Consider the following 18,033-nt stretch of genomic DNA (forward strand, 5'->3'; position numbering starts at 1 on the left):
TCACTTTAACTGTTAAAGATCTCAATTTCCTGATGTGGACAGTGAGAACTAAATTATGTCTAAGTTAGGATTATGTCCCTCCCGCCTCTAACATCCAAGGTCAGGAGACCTTAAATATTTGTTCATTGGCCACTTGGTGTTGCTCGAGTTTCATCTGAGTTTTGGGGGGTCCATTCTGGAATTGTTTCTTAGCATTTGTGGTCCATCTTCAGCTTGGACACATCAACACATCATGACTGTAGAAGCAAACATTACTGCTTTTGGAAGTGGACAGTTTTTAAAAGAGATTGACTGTAGAAAACAACCCATTTTTTCTAATCACATTACCACCTATCACCTAGATTTGGTTAGGTGGCATTAACACTGGTAGGTGTTAATATTCTGATGAAATGTTTTTTAAATATAGAATAGAATAGCTTTTGGTTTTCCTCTCCCCCTCCCCCCTTTTCAGACAATATCTTACACTAGAAAAGCACTAGATGGCTTCCACTGTGGAGGAATTTCTTCAAATCACAAACATTTGATTAATTCATCTGAATTGTCCATTTTTGGGGCAGATTCAAGCACTAGATATCCACTGGGTCTTTTTAAAGGGTTGGATTAAAAATATATAGAGATAATTCACTGTTTCAGTAGTTTTAGAATTTGTCATACTCATAACTGATATGTGTTATACCCAAATCCATATGTGTCTCTTTTTGTGGAAATCCTAGGCTTTAATCCTTAAGGAACTCTCTGTAATCCGAGACCATGCTGGTAGTGCTTGCCTCCGAGAGCTGGATAAAAGCAACAGCCCCCTGATCATGGCCCTTTGTGGTTCAAAAGGTAAGTTCATCAGGAAAAGGGCTTCTTGGCAATTCTCTTGAAGTGATTCCCATTTTGGGTTTTTTACAGTTTGGAGACAAAATATACAACTTTCTTAAGGGTATATTTTGGCGACTAATGACAAGTCATTAGTTTTTAAGAATGGAATAGGGGAAGATTAGCTACTTTCCTTGGAAGGAATTTAAAATAATATCCAAATATTACTATAGTTCTAAGTATTAAAGAAGTCTTTGAACAAAATTTTGTTCAGGAACCTGCAGGTGTATCTTTTTTAAAATTCAATTTTATTTTCCATTCTGAATTCTCTCCCTCTTTTCCCTCCCCTAAACATTGAGAAAATAAGAAAAACAAAAACCATTGCAAATATATATTGTCATGTAAAAGAAATTCCTGCATTAGTCATATTCCCCAAATTTTTTTAATATGCTTCATTTTGCCCTCTTAATCTGTCAGCTCTCTATCTGGAAGTGAATAGCATGTTTCATCATGAGACCTTTGGAATTATGCTTGGTGATTGTGTTGGTCAGTTACAAACTTTCAGAGTTGATTACCTTTTTCATTATTGATTTTTTTATATAAATTGTTCTCCTGGTTCTACTCACTTCCCTTTGCACCAGCTCATTCCCAGGTTTCTCTGAAACCATCCCCTGCATCATTTATAGCATAAGAGTAATCCATCACAATCAAAACCACCACTTGTTTGTCCATTCCCCAGTTGATGGACATCTTCTCAGTTTCCAGTTTTTTTTTTGTCATAAATATCTTTTAACTGAGCCCTTTTCCCCTTTCTTTGATTTCTTTGAGTATAATAAGATGAAGTAGCTGTCACAGTAGAGCTAAAGGATATTCATAGTGTGATAGCTTTTTGTACATAGTTCCAAATCTACAGGAGTATCTTAACATTGACTTGAGAGTTTTTAAAAATATAGTTAAAATATCTTTTGTGATCAGAGACTACCTAGGCTTCATATTGGATTCCTAACTTGTTTTCTTTAGGTTCTTTCATTAATATATCACAAATGATTGCTTGTGTGGGACAGCAAGCCATCAGTGGCTCTCGAGTGCCTGATGGTTTTGAGAATAGGTCCTTACCTCACTTCGAGAAGCACTCCAAGGTAAGCATGAATAGAACAGCTGAGGTTTAAGAAAACCTATCAGGAACTTAGACTGAGGTCTGTAATAGGTGACATTGGTTTCAATATGATATTAGCTATTTATAAATTCTGTTCCTAGCCATAAATCTGATAGGTTATGTGTTATGTGTTCCCTATTCTTCTAACTTACTTACTCCATTTATGCCTAGGTCACGTATCCCTTTTGGTCTTATCTTGCTTGGTAAATGGTGTGAGATAATTGGTCTGTACCTAGTTTCTGCCAGACTGCTTTTTAGTTTTCCCAACAACTTTTACCAAATAGTGATTTCTTATCCCAAAAGCTTAGATCTTTACTTTTGTCAAACACAAGGTTACTATAAACTTTTACTACTATTTGCTGTGTCTGTTGTTCCACTGATTTACTTTTCCATTTCTTACCCAGTACCAAATACTTTTGACACAAAAAAACCCACAAAATTTTATGCATTTCTGAGTTTCTAAATTTTTTCTCTGTGGTCTACTGGCCTTCATATGTTGCCTATGTTTTCTGCCAAAGTCCCCCAAGATTCCCATTTAGTTTATGCCAGTCCACGATATATCCAAATAGCAATGGGAAAAGTCATGATGTAGAAGGGATACTTGTATTTCACAATTATAAACCTTAGAAGGAGAATTTGCAATATTGGTAACTAAGCATGGCTGAGAATCAGGAGACCTGAGTTCTAGTCTTGGGTCTGTCACTAACTGTGGGACATTGGGAAAGTCTGTTTATTTATGAGCCTCAGTTTCCTCATCTATAAAATGAGAGGGTTCATGTGAGTTTGAGCTAGAATGAACATTGCAGAGCATCTGTTCTGTCTCCCTTAATCAAAGAGGAGGGGAATGGCAGGAGCACCTGGACTCTAGGCCTCCGACTACAATTTAGGTCTTTTTCCCTGATCTTATCATATCTCCTGAACAATCATTGAAGGTCTCTTCCGATGCTAAAATTCTGTGTTTGTGTTTCTCTTTATTTCTTTTTCTCCTCTTCTTTATAGCTTCCAGCTGCCAAAGGTTTTGTTGCTAACAGCTTTTATTCTGGTTTGACACCAACGGAGTTTTTCTTCCATACAATGGCTGGCCGGGAAGGGCTGGTTGATACTGCTGTCAAGACAGCCGAGACAGGATACATGCAGGTAACTAGAAAAAGGACAGACTCCTCAAGTATTTGTATATCTACCATATGTCCACTAATTTGTCTAGTCTTGGCTTATAAAAGACAATCTATTAGCACAGTAGGTCCTTTAATACCAACTCTTTCATCTAGACTGATGGGGATCAGGGATGATGCAAACACAAGGGCACAGGAACAACGCATGGCCAGCCTCCATCCACACAGCAACTAAATGAGCAGCGTGGGCTGTAGCCTTTTTTGGGTCCCCTCCAGGATGCATCCCATTCCAGAAGGACAAACCTCTCATGGGAGAATGAGAGAGTTGTGCAAGCTAGGCTGTATGTTCTAACAAAGCAGACATCTGATCAGCAGAGCCTGAGCTTCAGGGACTTACCGAGAGAGCCATCTCCTTAAACTCTGGCTGCTTGGGCATCCTGCGGATATCTTGTTTTTACTGCATTGATATTTCAGAGTGTCCTCACACACTGGCCTCCTCCTCTAAGAGAATCTTCCTTTATAACAAAGAATGTAAGAGACAACAAAGAAGTGTTTCAGAAAAAGAACCCACCTAGTAACAGTCTGGTGTGCTGTGTGGCATTCTAACTCCACAGTCCTCTACCCTGCAGAGAAGCAGCTCAAGGTTCTTCTTGGGGACAGTTTGGTCATTGTCATTGCCTGTTGCTCTGTTACTTTTCCTTTTTTTTTTTTTTTCCCAAAAGCCTTACTTCCACTGTATGACAGAAAGACAAGAACTAGGCAAATGGGGTGAAGTGACTTGCCCAGGGTCACACAGCCAGGAAATATCTGAAGCCAGATTGGAACCCAGGTCCTCCCATCTCCAGGCCTGGTGTCTCATCACTGTGTTTCAGTATTCTTTTTTATTGTGCTTCCTGTTTATATCGCTATTGTGTGGGTTGTTCTTCTTTCTGAGCTTATATTATCTCCTGTAACCCTCTCCATGTTTTGATCTCATTTATTGTTTCTTATAGCACAACCCTGTTCCATTGCATAGCCATGCCACTAAAAATCGTTATTAGTAAATTGTTCCTAGTTTTGATGCCAGTTGGATTTGACAGAAGCCTGAGGGGCTGTGAAATGTGTTTATCACTGTTGCCTTAATGTTTTGTTTTTTGTTTTTTTATCATTACCTCTTCAATGTAGAAAAGGTAAATTTCCAAGAGCAATGTGTCAGCATACAACAAATGAATTCTAGTGCAAGGTTTGTTTTTTTTTATCCTGGAGTTTCCTGGAAAGAGTTGCTATATGCTGTTCCAGATACAATACTGTCCTTATTCTCCTCTTCTCTCTGTCTGCAAAAAGGGCCCTGGTCCCAGTCCTCAGTAATGCATATAGGAGCATACAAGAGAACTGGCTCAACTTTTTTATTGGTTTTTTTTAATTAATGCAAAGCCATTGCATTAATTTAAACCCTAGGAAATGAAGCAAAGTTCAGGCTGACTCAGACAGAACTCTGGGCTTAAAGAGTGTGCACTCCAAAATTTGTCATTTCCACATACCTTTGCAAACCTACAGTAATATTGGTTGTGGCATATTTGAAATCTCAATACATCCATAGTGAGAACTCCTCTTGTTGCCTCTAATTTAAGGAGGTTGGAGCCATTTTTAATGCATTTTCCAAGAGCATCTTGTTTATTCTATGAGTGAGATATTGTGAAAATTTGAATAAATTCACTTTAGCAACAAATATTTCTTTCACAGCAGCTGTGTTCTTGTTTCTTCTTCCCCTTTCCTTAGAGAAGGCTTGTGAAATCCCTCGAAGATCTCTGCTCACAATATGACCTGACTGTCCGAAGCTCTACTGGTGATATTATCCAATTTATTTATGGTGGAGATGGTTTGGATCCTGCAGCGATGGAGGGGAAAGATGAGCCCTTGGAGTTCAAAAGAGTCCTTGATAACATCAAAGTAAGATTTCACACAGCCTGTGGAGTTGGAGCTGGGGTTTGGAGCAAGAACAAAGCTTTAACATGCAAGTGCTGATACAAACAGCAGCTAGGTGAAAAACTTAGTGCCTGACCATTCCATTGGGATTTTCTGTCATGCTCTTTTGAGGCACAAGTTCAGATTTTGTCAAAAAGAGATTTTATCCATGTGAATTACACTTAGCACTTGCTTAGAACCACCGACAGTTTGTTAAAAGTCAGTTGCGAAAACAAAATCCTGTTATGAATTGGGGAGCTGACTATGGCTGTGTGACATTTTAGGGTCCGTGTAAACTGGCAGGCTAACTTTCTTGTTTCTTTGTGAAATTTTCTTTCATTTAATGCTACTCCTGTTTTATTCCATTTTAATATTGAGGCAGTCTTCCCATGCCAGAGTGAACCAGCCCTCAGTAAAAATGAATTGGTGCTAACAACCGAATCAATCATGAAGAGAAATGAGTTCCTCTGCTGCCAGGAAAGCTTTCTTCAGGTAAACGAAATTTTGGATGCTGGGGTTTTCCCAAACATGATTGTCATTCAGAAATTCTTTAGTTGAGAACATTCATAGGTAGATTTTGTTGTTTTTTCCTTTTTTAATATTTATATATTTGTCCTTTGTTCCATTGTCAAATATTCATGAATGTCTGGTTTACCTGGGCAAAGTTTTTCTATCCAACATGAATTATTTCATCTCTTGGCTTTTTTTGTTTATAATTTTCACTCAAGCTATAAATGCTCTTGAATTTATTTCCTTTACCAATCAGAGAAGAATGCTGCAAGTAAAACAAATGACTTTAAAAACTCTTTGAGGGGGCAGCTGGGTAGCTCAGTGGATTGAGAGTCAGGCCTAGAGACGGGAGGTCCTAGGTTCAAATCCAGCCTCAGACACTTCCTAGCTGTGTGACCCTGGGCAAGTCACTTGACCCCCATTGCCCGCCCTTACCACTCTTCCACCTAGGAGCCAATACACAGAAGTTAAGGGTTTAAAAAAAAACAAAAAACAACTCTTTGATTCTTCCCTCCTACCTTTCTTATTTTTTTCTTTCAGTAATTCTGCATCCAAAGGAATCTGTAGACCCCTCCTTATGGGATGACTATGACTATGTTATATATTTGTAACATTGAGTAGCCTCATTTTTTCCAGATGTTACCTATACACAGAAAAATGTTACCTTGAGATGCCTTCTGAGCTCTCTAGAATGATGAAAGGTTGAATTTCATTGAGCTACTCTCAGCACCTTCTGTTCTTATTACATTGATATGCTCCAAAGCATAAAAGTAACAAGGATCTCCATGTAAAGAGCTTTTTCCTTACCTCGTGTGCAACCAATTCAAATACCAACATGGACCAGCAGGCAAGTAGGTGTTCAAAGTACAGCATACATAGCTCAAAAACTCACACCTCTCTGTAAACTAAGAACACGCAGAGTGGTAAATCTCAACAGATAATGTCCCTTTTTTATTTCACTGACTAGTAGGGTGGAAGAAGTAAAGGAAACTCTCCTGAACTCTAAAGGAGTGGAAAACCAGGAGCATTTCCTAGCCTTTGCCAGTGGATCTAGCTCACACTTGCAAATTATAGTTGCACTATCATTTTAGTTTCTCTCATCTTTCTAGTTATTTTTTTCTATTTGTCCCTAAAGACATTAACCCAGACTGGTTATAAAATACATAGTGAAGTAGTGCTTTTGGCATGCTTTGTCATTTTTAAGAACAAATGTATTAACTTGGGAGCTACAATTATTTACAAGAATATGAAATTTAATTGATTTCTCTACTGTTTTTTTTATGCTTTCTTTGGATTCCTGGAAATTTGATTCACTTGTCTCTCTTTGGTCTTGATTGCTTTTTTATTTTTGGAAAGGGTTAATGAGACTATCTGTTAAAAAGATAACATTGAGGGGCAGCTATGTGACTCTCTGAGAGAGAGCTGGGTCTGGAGATGGGAGGTCCTGGGTTTAAATCTGGCTCAGACACTTCCTAACTATGTGACCCTGGGCAAATAACTTAACTCTGCCTAGCCCTTACCACTCTTCTGCCTTGGAACCAACCCAGGTGTTGATTCTAAGACAAAAGGTAATGGTTTAAAAAAAAAAAAAGATAACATTGAATTAGTTGAATGCCAAGAGTGCCTGGTCTGGCCAGCTCATCCCTGTTTGACAAGACATCTTCCAGTCCTGCCCAGTGATACTATAGTATAGTTACTATAGAACTATAGTCAGAAACCTTGCTCATGGCATAGCCATGGACTGAGAGCCTGGGCCTATTGAAGATTGTGTCTAGCCACATTGGTCTCCTCTAGTTGATTTAGTTACTTCAACCAGCATCTTTCTAGTTTCATTGCACAGATCTCAAACTCCTTTTCTCTAGAAATTTGTTCCTTTTAACAGATTTATTAGGAACATGTCCATTTAGGTAGTCACCAAAAGTCTGGTTCTGTTGTCAATGCCTTGCCTATTAAAAATGCAGTATATATACTCTTTTTCCTTATAGGTGAAATAAAACATGCTCCATTTTACCTTATTTCTCATTTCCATCCCCAAACGTGGGCCCCCAGCTCTCATTCAGCACCTAGATAGCCCTTCAGGAAACTGATACAGAAAAATCCCTCCAATCCCTTAAGTAGACTTGGTACAAAGACCAAATACCAGTTTCCTGACAGTGTCACCAGGGAGAAAGGCCTGTTGAATGGGAGGAGAAGCCAAGTATTTGCCTTATCCCAGCTTGTAATTCAGTGAGAATAAAAGTTTCAATTAGGGAGGAAAGGAAGGGGGTGTGTTGTTCTTCTCAATTTTTATCCTGACTAGCAAACATGATAACTTTAAAGATATGGGCTTTAATGTTGATTAAAAGGAGCCTTTCCACAGTTCTGGTTTTTTTTGAGTGGGCTTCTGAAAAGATGGTGCCTTTCTGAAAGGCAGGCCCCATCTTATGTTACAACCCTGCAGAGGAAGTAGGTATAAGGCTAGCTCTGGGTTTGTGATACTTAAATTGACTTTTAATAAAGCCAGCCAGGAAGCAATAGCCACCATCAATGTCAGTGTGAAATTACTTTTTTTTCTCTCTTAAAAGAAACATTAAAATGTTAAAGTTTATAGATCAGATGGTTTATTTTGTACTTCTGTATGGCTAAACTTCCACTGAGAACATTGGCCCTAATGAGCCTGACCTGTGTACACATCTAAGAAAGCAGAAGAGATAGTCACAATTGTGAAGCTATGAGATAGCTTCACACATGACATGAAGCTATGACATCTCCCAGGGCAAATTTCCAAACTATCTTTAAAAATCACTTGTATAATTAATATCATATTGCTTGCCTTCTCAAGGAATAGAGGAGGGATGGGAAGAAGAGAGAGGATTTGGAACTCAAAATTTCTTTTGATTAAAATCTTCAACAAAATAAGTAAAAATATATTTAAAGAGGAAAAAGGACTTTACTAGCAGCACAGCCATAGCTGTTTCTATAGTCATAACATGGAAGAAATTGTCTGATAGTTTTTAGAAGATGGTAAATACACATTTAAGACAACATCGAGGCCATGTCTGTCTCAACAGGCATTTATTATAGCTGCTGTTTTGTGCTGCTAGGCTCATAAAACAGAATTGTTCAGTATGGTTTGGAATTGACAGATTTTCTTTAAAAACTTGATTAACACAAGTTCCACCTAAGTTAATTCTTTAAGGACCTGTGGTTTTCAGTTTGTTTTGGTTACTCTCTCTACCAATGCAGATCACAGCTCCTCAGTGACTTATGAGATAATCGCTTTGTAGTACCCAGCACTGAGGAAACTCTTGAAGCCAAGAGCATTGCAGTGTTCCTCAGATAGACTTGGAGTCTCTCACCATGCCTGTTTGTGTAGCCTTTCTGCCTCTGTGGCACCCCGAGACTATTGTTCCACTGGCATAACCTTTGAGAACCCAGGATTACCTGTGCTCTACAAAAAAAATTAATGGAGAAAGTCTTCCATAGAGTTTGCCTATCATAAGTACTGTTTCACCCTTCAAAAGTGGTTTTGGAAATCACTTTGTAGTAAAAACATTGGCCTTAAATCACATCTTTCATTAAATTCATAACTACATAGTATACATCAGAGTGAAATTGAAATAAAAGTTTCCCAAATTAGTGGAAGACATGTTATTTGACATGTGTTATTCACACCATTTTAATTCTAATTTTCTAGGAAATAAAAAAATTTATTAAAATTGTTTCTGAGAAGATCAAGAAAACCAGAGATAAATATGGCATCAATGATAATGGAACAACAGAGGTAATATCTTGTCATGATAGTTTAATCAATTGTTTTTTTAAATGTGTTGCTCCTATTTCAAATTCTCCTTCTGATTTTTACTCTTATAGCCACGTGTCTTGTACCAATTGGATCGGATCACTCCTACCCAGATAGAAAAGTTTCTTGAGACCTGTAGAGACAAGTACATGAGGTAAGATTCTGTTTTAAGTTAGGAGATAATTAATTTAGAAGCATCTTGATGTCAGTGCTGATTCACAAAGTCTGAGTTGGAAGAAAGGCCCTACCTCAGAAGTCATGAATCCAGACTTTTACTTGGCTAAGAACACTTTAGTATCTCCAGGATGATTTTAATGTGTTGCTGTATTAATTAAAAAAGAAATAGGGGCATGTGTGTAAGGGTTAAAATTAATGGTTTGAATAAAATATGAGAGAATGTGGTTGTTGAAATTATAACTCAAGTCAAAAATGACTTTTTATTTAGTAGCTTTATTTACAAAATAGAGGGAAAGAATAAAGTAGAGAAATGTGAAAGAGGGTAGAGTAAGAAATCTAGCTAATTACCCTAAATGTTTCTCTGAAGCCTGGCTCAACTCAGGCTGGGCTAATTAGCCCTCCACCGGAGGATCCTGTGGCAAATAACCATTCGGCCTCCTTCAGAAACTAATTTCTCAGAAGCCAGGAAAAGGAGTCAGCTTTTCACTCACCCACATCTTAGTCCAAAAGGGAAAATGCTAGAGTCCCAGGTCCACAATGAGGAAAGTGATCCTCTACCAGCCTCCACAAATTTCGAAATAGTTCGAAAAACTCACAGAAAATTGCAGCCACTTTTAAAGATCCTTCTTTTTGTCACTTCCTGTGCCTTCCCTTAATTTATGGGGACCAATTGCAGTCTATAACTTTGCTTAGGACTGCCCAAGGGACAGTTAGTCATTTCTGAGTTGTCACTCACTTTAGCATGTGGGTTGCAGACCTCCCCAACTTAGGCATTAAATAGGAGTGTCTTGCTTTTGGAGGTGTAAACTCCTGTAGTAAGTAGTTTGTGGACTTCCCTTATTTTAGGGTTAAGTATGGGTGTCTTCACGTTTGTTGATTAATTCAAAAGTGGACAAAGGGAAAGTTAATCCTATGTTCACAGTAGTTGGCTCAGTGTATAAGGAGCCAATCCTGGAAATGGGAAGTCCTAGATTTAGATCTGACCTCAGACACCTCTTAGCTATGTGACCCTGGACAAGTGTCACTTAAACATGATTGCCTAGCCTTGACTACTCTTCTGCCTTGGAACCAATACTTAGTACTAATTCTAAAATAGAAGGTAAAGGTTTAGGGGAAAAAAAGAAGAAATATATAATTATGTTTGGTTTACTAAGTCCCTTGGTGGCCCACAGGGATTTTCTATTGAGTTTGACTCCCTGGCCCAGAATCAACCAAAGGTAGGAGGTGAACCAGAAAAAGAGGAGTGTCCTGAAAACTCAAGCAAAGATGGAGGATGAGAGGGTGGTCATCAGTGTCCAGTGCAACAGAGAATGAGAAGGATGGGAACTGAGAAAAGATCACCATCTTTGGCAGATGAGTAACCCTCAGAGAGAGTAGCAACATATTCAAATTACTGAGCTCTCAGGAAAAGGCAGATCCCCTCCTTTCTGAGGCAGCCGAATCCATTTCTGTGCACCTGGAACTCTTGGGGAATTTTTCCTTACCTGAAGTTAAGAGTCAGCCCCCAGGTCCTTTAAAGTATTTGAAGATAGCTCTCATGTCTGCACCCCCTAATTCTTCTCTTTTCCAGGGTCAACCCTCCCAGCTCCTTCAACCAGTTAAGCTCCTGACAATTTGGCCCTGCTCCATTCCAGTATTATTACATTTTCCTCTCCTCCACATGTGCTAGTCTGTCATTATTGTTCTTCTGGCTTTCCCTCCAAGACAGTGCCATCTCCTGGCTCCTGCCTTCCCAAAGTCTAAATGCTTTTCCTCCCAGTCTCCAACTCTTTGAACCTCCAGCCTCCTTTAACACTCAGCCCATTTTCTCCCTGCCTCTTGCTCTCCTCTCCATATTTCTCTTGAATAGTCAGACTTGTATATTTCTCTCCCCCATTAATAAGAATGTCATCTTCATGACAATAGAAATTGTTTTTGCTTTTTCTTTGTATTCCCAGCACTTAACAGAGTCTGGCACACGGTGAGCACTTCATAATCAGCATTTTGCTGATTGATTGGGTAATGGCTAACATTTGGATGATGGTTATCAGAGGGGTGATATAAATATTTATTTCACCAGTCTTATTCCCTTCCTCTAAGATGCCCTTCAGCTTAGAATTGTCCTTTCTCAGAGTTGGCAACAAGAACTGAACATGATGCCCCAAATGTGGTCTAAATTCCACCTCATTACACACCTTAGCCTGCTCTCTCTGAGTTACCAGTCATAGCTTAATGGCCAAAGGCAATGGTCTTTTCCTCAGTCGTTAGCTTTATCACTCTTTCTGTTGGACTGGACACTTTTGACTACCCTCAAATCTTCTATACTCTTTCAGGGTTTCGGAGACATTCCTCTCTACTGGTTCACTTCCTACCTATACAGCCACCCGTTTTCAGCCTTTTTGGCCAGGAATATCAAGCTCAAATAGAAATAGAGATTGCTACCCTGTACCTGGGACTCCTGTGGGACTTAGAAAATTGTATTTATATGATAAATATATTTAATTAATACATCAACACATTGAAATCAGAAGGAAATATGTTTTAATCTGGCTAAGGCTGCATATTTCACATGTTAGGTCTATACTATACTTCCTAAATGCAACTGTTCCCCCAAGGTTCTATTATGGTCCCATCATTCTCTCTCTTCTCTTTTCCTTGCCGCTTGTCCTATCTCCTTGCTTTCTGTCTCCCTCTCTTTCCCCTCAGATCCCATAGGCTTAACTATCAACTCTATACAGGTGACTCTTAGCTCTAGATCTCCTTTAGATCTATGTGTCCCCTGCTTCAGTCCCACATCATCAGTTGCCCATTAGCCATTCGAAATTAGACATCCTGGAGACATAAACATATCATGTCTAAAACTAAATTTACTGTTGCTTTCCCTCTAAGCCTTTCCCTTTTCCAAACTTTCCTATGTCTGTCTAGTGTTTGGGGTTTGTAACCTTAGCATTACCCTGTACTCCTTGCTGTCCCTCACCATTCATATCTCTGAAATTTTCAAATCTTGGCCATTTCTATCTTTGCAGTGAGCCATGCATCCTACTCATTCTCATTACTTACACAACTTCCTCTTTTAAGTCAGGCTTTCATCACCACTTACCTTGATTACTGCAGCAGTCTCCTAATTGTACTCCTAACAGCCTCAAATATCTTGCCTTGGTTCACACTTGTAAGAATTTCTTTTTCATATGCTGTATTAATTCCTACAACAGGTCACCTAGATTAGGAAGTTCCAAATCAATTCCTGTATATGAGAGAAATACCATATAATTCCAAGTTAGAAATTCTATCTAGTCTCTTGTGTTGGGCATTTTCTTCGTCCTTAGGAATCCCAAAGAATGCCTTCCCTTTTAGCAGAATTTGGCTAATAAATGAGAGGAACAATGGTTCTTTTCCTATGTGTATGTTCCCTATGACATGGGTATATGGTGGGGAGAATAGTTTGATGGACCACCTCCTAATTTGCTATTTACCAGTTAGAGATGTTCAAGGGAGGGGCTGAATAATGAACTCCTAAAAGTGTATTTATTGATCTGCCTGACTTTGCTTTCAGGGACTTTGGTCATCTAGAGGGCCATTATCCTATGTCACTATTGATTATAATGCTGGCCTAATCAGTAAACTTTATTGATATAATTAGTAAACTGATAGTCTTTCCCAAAAATCAATCTCTCAGGATAATTTTTTTTTAACCCTTACCTTCTGCCTTAGAATCAATACTATGTATTGGTTCCAAGGCAGAAAAGTGGTAAGAGCTAGGCAATGGGAGTTAAGTGACTTGCTCAGAGTCACACAGCTAGGAAGGATCTGAGGCCAGATTTGAACCTATGACCTCCCATCTCTAGGCCTGGCTCTCAATCCACTGAGCCACCCAACTGCCCCCCTCAGGATAATTTTAATTGGAATACCCAAAGCCATTTTCTTTCAACACAAACCTGACATGTAAACTCCCTACCCAGCCAACCCCAATGGTCTTCCTCTAAATGCAAATATACATTTCTCTGTTTAGCTTTTAAAGCCCTACACCATGTGGCCTCTGCTTCATTAGATAGTTCTCCATATCCTATATCGATCACTCCTTTCAAATTGGCCATCTCTCTTTTCTTCATGTAATCACATCCACTGATTCCACATCCTTGCAATGACCATTACATGGACTTAATTCCCTCCTTAATTCTGCCTCAAAGTTTTATCTCTCTTCCTTTAAGATGCAGCACAGGAACTGCCTCAAACTATCTTGAATTTAACTACTTTTTATGTATTTGTATTTTATATTTGTGCAAGATGTTTATATATACTTGTCATCTGTTGGAATTTAAAAGTAGGGATTGCTTCACTCTTTATGTTCATATCACCAGGACCTAACATAGTGCCTGGCATAGTAAGTGTTTAATAAAATGCATACTAATTGATTGACCAGGGCAAAATACAATGAAAGAGTCACCTTGCTCATTGTAGAAACTTTTCCCCTGAATATTAGCTTAAATCACATTAAATGTTTTAACTGCAGTAAAATATGATTGATTCATATGTAGTTCTAAGCTTACAAAATCTACCAGATCTTTTTTTCCCAGTTGATCTATCTAATCATTGCCTACTGCACTGTATATTTAAAATTTTTCCATTAAATTTCATATTACTAGATTGAGCCCATCATCCTTACTTGCCAAGGATCTTTTTAGATTCTGACATTCATGTCTAATATCTTAATCTTACCAGAATGCCCACTACAGTTTGGATGAGAATACTATCTGTGTCCTTATGCAAGTCATTGAAAATAATATTAAATAAACAGTATAAAGCTAAGAACAGATTTCTCAGATACTCTACTAGGTATTTCCCACCTAGTGGTTAGCAACTTAACTGAATAATTACTCCTTTGGCCTGATCATCATTTATTTAAAAGGTCATAGCAAAACTTTTGTTTCACAAACTATTTTTCTTCCTTTATTATCCCATAGCTTCATTAGGCTTCTCCAAAAGTTGGATATTTAGAGATGAAAAATAGATAATTTCTATCTCTTGTGGAATAGGTATTTTAGTTGGTACCATACAAAAAATATGTATAATGTGCTGAAACAAAATATATGCATAAATCATTTAGAAGTCAGGTGTATTCTGTATACACAAAAATATTTATATCACAACTTTTTGTATTCTTTAGGGGTGCCCATCAACTGTGGATTCACTGAATGCATTATAATATGTGAATATAATGGAATACTAGTTTGCTCTAAGAAATTAAGCAGTAGGGTTTCAGAGAAACCTTAAAAGCCTTGTATAAATTGATACAGAGTAAAGTGAGAAGAACCAGGAGAATAATTTCTATGATAGCAATAACATTGTATGGCAAACAACTTTGAAGGCTTAAAAACTCTGATTCTTAATGACTTAACAGTTTCCAAGCATCTTTGTTAAGGTGTGATACCTCTCGGCAGAGAGGAGATGAACTCAAGGGGCAGGCAGAGAGAACCAGTTTAGGACCCAACCAGTGTGAGAATTTGTCTGTCTTGCCTATGTATATTTGTCTCAAGGGTTTAATTTTCTCTTTTTTTCCCCTAATGGTGAAAGGGAAAGAAAATAAATGAATATAAATTGAAATTTTAAGAAACCGATGTCAGGATATCATGACGATATATCATGAAGGATATCATCAGTTGTTGGTTTTCTTAAAATGTTTTATTGACACCTATTTTAAATATTACAGTCATTTCCTGAGATGTCACCCCTTCCTCATCAAACTGCTTTTATACTTAAAAAAACTAAGCAAATGGGGGGAGTGCGGGGGGTGAAGGGGAAAGTAGGAGCATGAATCATGTAACCATGTTAAAAATGAATATTAATAAATGTTAAAAAAAAAAAAATAAAGGGGCAGCTGGGTAGCTCAGTGGAATGAGAGTCAGGCCTAGAGACAGGAGGTCCTAGGTTCAAATCCAGCCTCAGCCACTTCCCAGCTGTGTGATCCTGGGCAAGTCACTTGACCCCCATTGCCCACCCTTACCAATCTTCCACCTGTGAGACAATGCACCGAAGTACAAGGGTTTAAAAAAAAAACAAAACAATAAAGATAAAAAAATTCAAAAAAAAAAATAAGCAAAGCTGACCAAGAAAGTGATCCTAATAGTACATCTGTCCTTTTGCTCCCTACCAGAAGGATGGAAATCTATTTCATCAGCCAAGATTAGTCCTTGCAGTTCCTTTGAGTTGAGCAGCCTTTTGTGATTGTTTTCATTTATAACATTATAGTCATGGTGAATGATTCTCCTGTTCCCAGTTTCTTCACCCTATATCTGTTCATACAGATCTTCCTTTTTTTTTTTTTTTTTTTTTTTTTTTTAAGAATTCCTCATGTCTGGCATTTCTTAAAGTGTAGGAGTGTCATGATTTCCTTTCCCAGTTCAGCCATTCTCTAGAGTCTAGGTAGATTACAGGTAAATGGTGTGTGTGTATGTGTGTGTGTGTGTGTGTGTCTGTGTGTTTTTTAAATAAAAACAGAAAATAGGTAGATAGACATCTAGCTACCTTTGTGTAATTTTGTGGCTCAGTTTCCACACTCAGAAGATAGAGATGTATATATCTGACTCATGTTTGCTCTACTTGCCAAAAACCTTCCCAAAGTGATTTGTCAAAAGTAGATGTTTTTAAGCTTAGAGGTTATTCTCCCAGAGCCTCACGACCTTTCAGTTGCTACAGATTTAAGGTGTGTATCTGATTTAGTTTCAGGACAGCATAAGATGCCATCCTAGTGTGCTGTCCCATCATTCTAGAGTCTTCACATGTCATGCCTGTGCCCAGCCTCATCCTCTATTGCAGGTGTACCACCTGGCCCATTACTGTCTCCTTCTTGGCTCTTAGATAGAAATCTGAGCCTTACTGCTGTTTCTGAAGTAAGAAGGCTGTCCCAGGTGTTTGGCATGTTCTTTTCTTGACTGGCATTTCCATGTTTTTCTGCCTGTCTCTTTTCCCCAGAGCACAGATGGAGCCTGGTTCTGCAGTAGGTGCGCTCTGTGCTCAGAGCATTGGTGAGCCTGGCACACAGATGACCCTGAAGACCTTCCACTTTGCAGGCGTTGCCTCCATGAACATCACTCTGGGAGTACCCCGTATCAAAGAAATCATCAATGCCTCCAAAGCCATCAGGTATTTCACTTGTTTCTTTGCTTCCCTTGCACACAATCTGACTCAACTGGAGAGTCTGAATTTATGTACCCTTATCCCCAGTTTTCATAAGAGAGCCTGAGAGACCTAAGAGACTCTGAGAATGTGAATAAATGACACTGCTGGAGGGGACAATGTGTCAGGGATCCCCTGGAGCCCTTTAAAATGCTGCCTTACCCTTCAGGTGGCACCTGGGTGTGACCACTTTTTTTGCTGGTGTACACAGTATCTAGGCTGTCACCCTCACTCCTGGCTCTCCCGCTTCCTTGGTCTGGGAGCAGGCCTGGCTTCTAATCCCTCTCCAGACACCTGCCAGTTGGACACAGACCCTCCTGGGCTTTCATAAAATGAACAGTTTGTCTTCTACAATCCCTTAGGGACCTTTAAATCTTCGGTCCTATGATTATCTGATTATCTTCCAGTTGCCAGTGGTGTCAAAATGCAATTTAAAAAAGTAAGTAGTCAGCTGGAGGAGAGGTCCTCAAGGGAGCCTCCCTTTCCAGAGGGAGTCTTTTGGTTTTGCTTCACTTAATACCCACTGAAAAAGTGGCAGATCCCACAGAAGGGAGGAGTGAGCACTGGTCCTTATCTACTGGTACAAGGACTCTCCAAGGCCACCGGCTAGATGAGAGGTAGGAAAGGATCACCAAGACAGATGCCTTCTAGCCAGGGCTGCAGAATAGCCCCAGGCACTCTTGTCTGCTCCCATCCTTACCCCTTTCCTGATGCAGTCACTGACCGAGTCCTGCCTGAGCTGTAGGTGCAAGTGCCTGTGCTGTGTAGAAGGAATCAGATCTTTTGGTCTTCCCTACCTAGTTTGACTTGTGGAGCCTGGGTCACACTGCCCTTGAAAATAACAGGCTTAGAAAGCAAAGCCAGTTTTTCCTAATAACTGAATGATATTTTTCTGTATTTACTATAGCACTCCAATCATCACAGCCCAGCTAGACCAGGATGATGATGCTGACTATGCCCGGCTTGTAAAAGGACGAATTGAGAAAACTCTCTTGGGAGAGGTAGGAAGAAATTCTCCGTTACTCTAATCCATTTCTGCTGTTAGCAAGGAATCTTGAGAGCCATTGCAATTAATTTACTGTTCTGTGGCTTTCACCCTAATGTATTGCCTAAAAAAGCAACTAGGATATCTTATGAATAACCCTTGGTAGTTAAAGATGTTAACATGTGACCTTTTGATGCTACAGATTTCTGAATACATCGAAGAAGTGTTTCTGCCTGATGATTGTTTTATTCTTGTCAAGCTGTCATTGGAACGAATTAGACTTCTGAGACTAGAAGTAAGTCTTTTCCTCACAAAGCTCAGAATGAGTAAGGAGGTCCCCTGGCCAGAATGTACTTTCTGGGATCTAGGGCAAAGATAAGAGCTAGATAGACCCTCAAGAGGTTCTTTTCCACTA

At 39.0% G+C, this 18,033-nt stretch overlaps 1 protein-coding gene across 1 annotated transcript in view; it reads left to right on the forward strand.

Moving 5' to 3' along the window:
- The window catches only part of POLR3A (RNA polymerase III subunit A), a 55,804-nt gene that overhangs the window by 24,914 nt on the left and 12,857 nt on the right, over positions 1-18,033 (forward strand). The window contains exons 17-26 of the mRNA XM_044662796.1: positions 714-825; positions 1,822-1,940; positions 2,957-3,094; positions 4,828-4,998; positions 5,392-5,505; positions 9,200-9,286; positions 9,376-9,458; positions 16,430-16,600; positions 17,541-17,634; positions 17,821-17,913. Of these exons, the coding sequence (XP_044518731.1) occupies positions 714-825; positions 1,822-1,940; positions 2,957-3,094; positions 4,828-4,998; positions 5,392-5,505; positions 9,200-9,286; positions 9,376-9,458; positions 16,430-16,600; positions 17,541-17,634; positions 17,821-17,913 (1,182 nt within the window). The remainder of the gene's footprint in view (positions 1-713; positions 826-1,821; positions 1,941-2,956; positions 3,095-4,827; positions 4,999-5,391; positions 5,506-9,199; positions 9,287-9,375; positions 9,459-16,429; positions 16,601-17,540; positions 17,635-17,820; positions 17,914-18,033) is intronic.

Source organism: Gracilinanus agilis, chromosome 2 (genome assembly GCF_016433145.1).
Source record: "Gracilinanus agilis isolate LMUSP501 chromosome 2, AgileGrace, whole genome shotgun sequence".
Lineage (NCBI taxonomy): Eukaryota > Metazoa > Chordata > Mammalia > Didelphimorphia > Didelphidae > Gracilinanus > Gracilinanus agilis.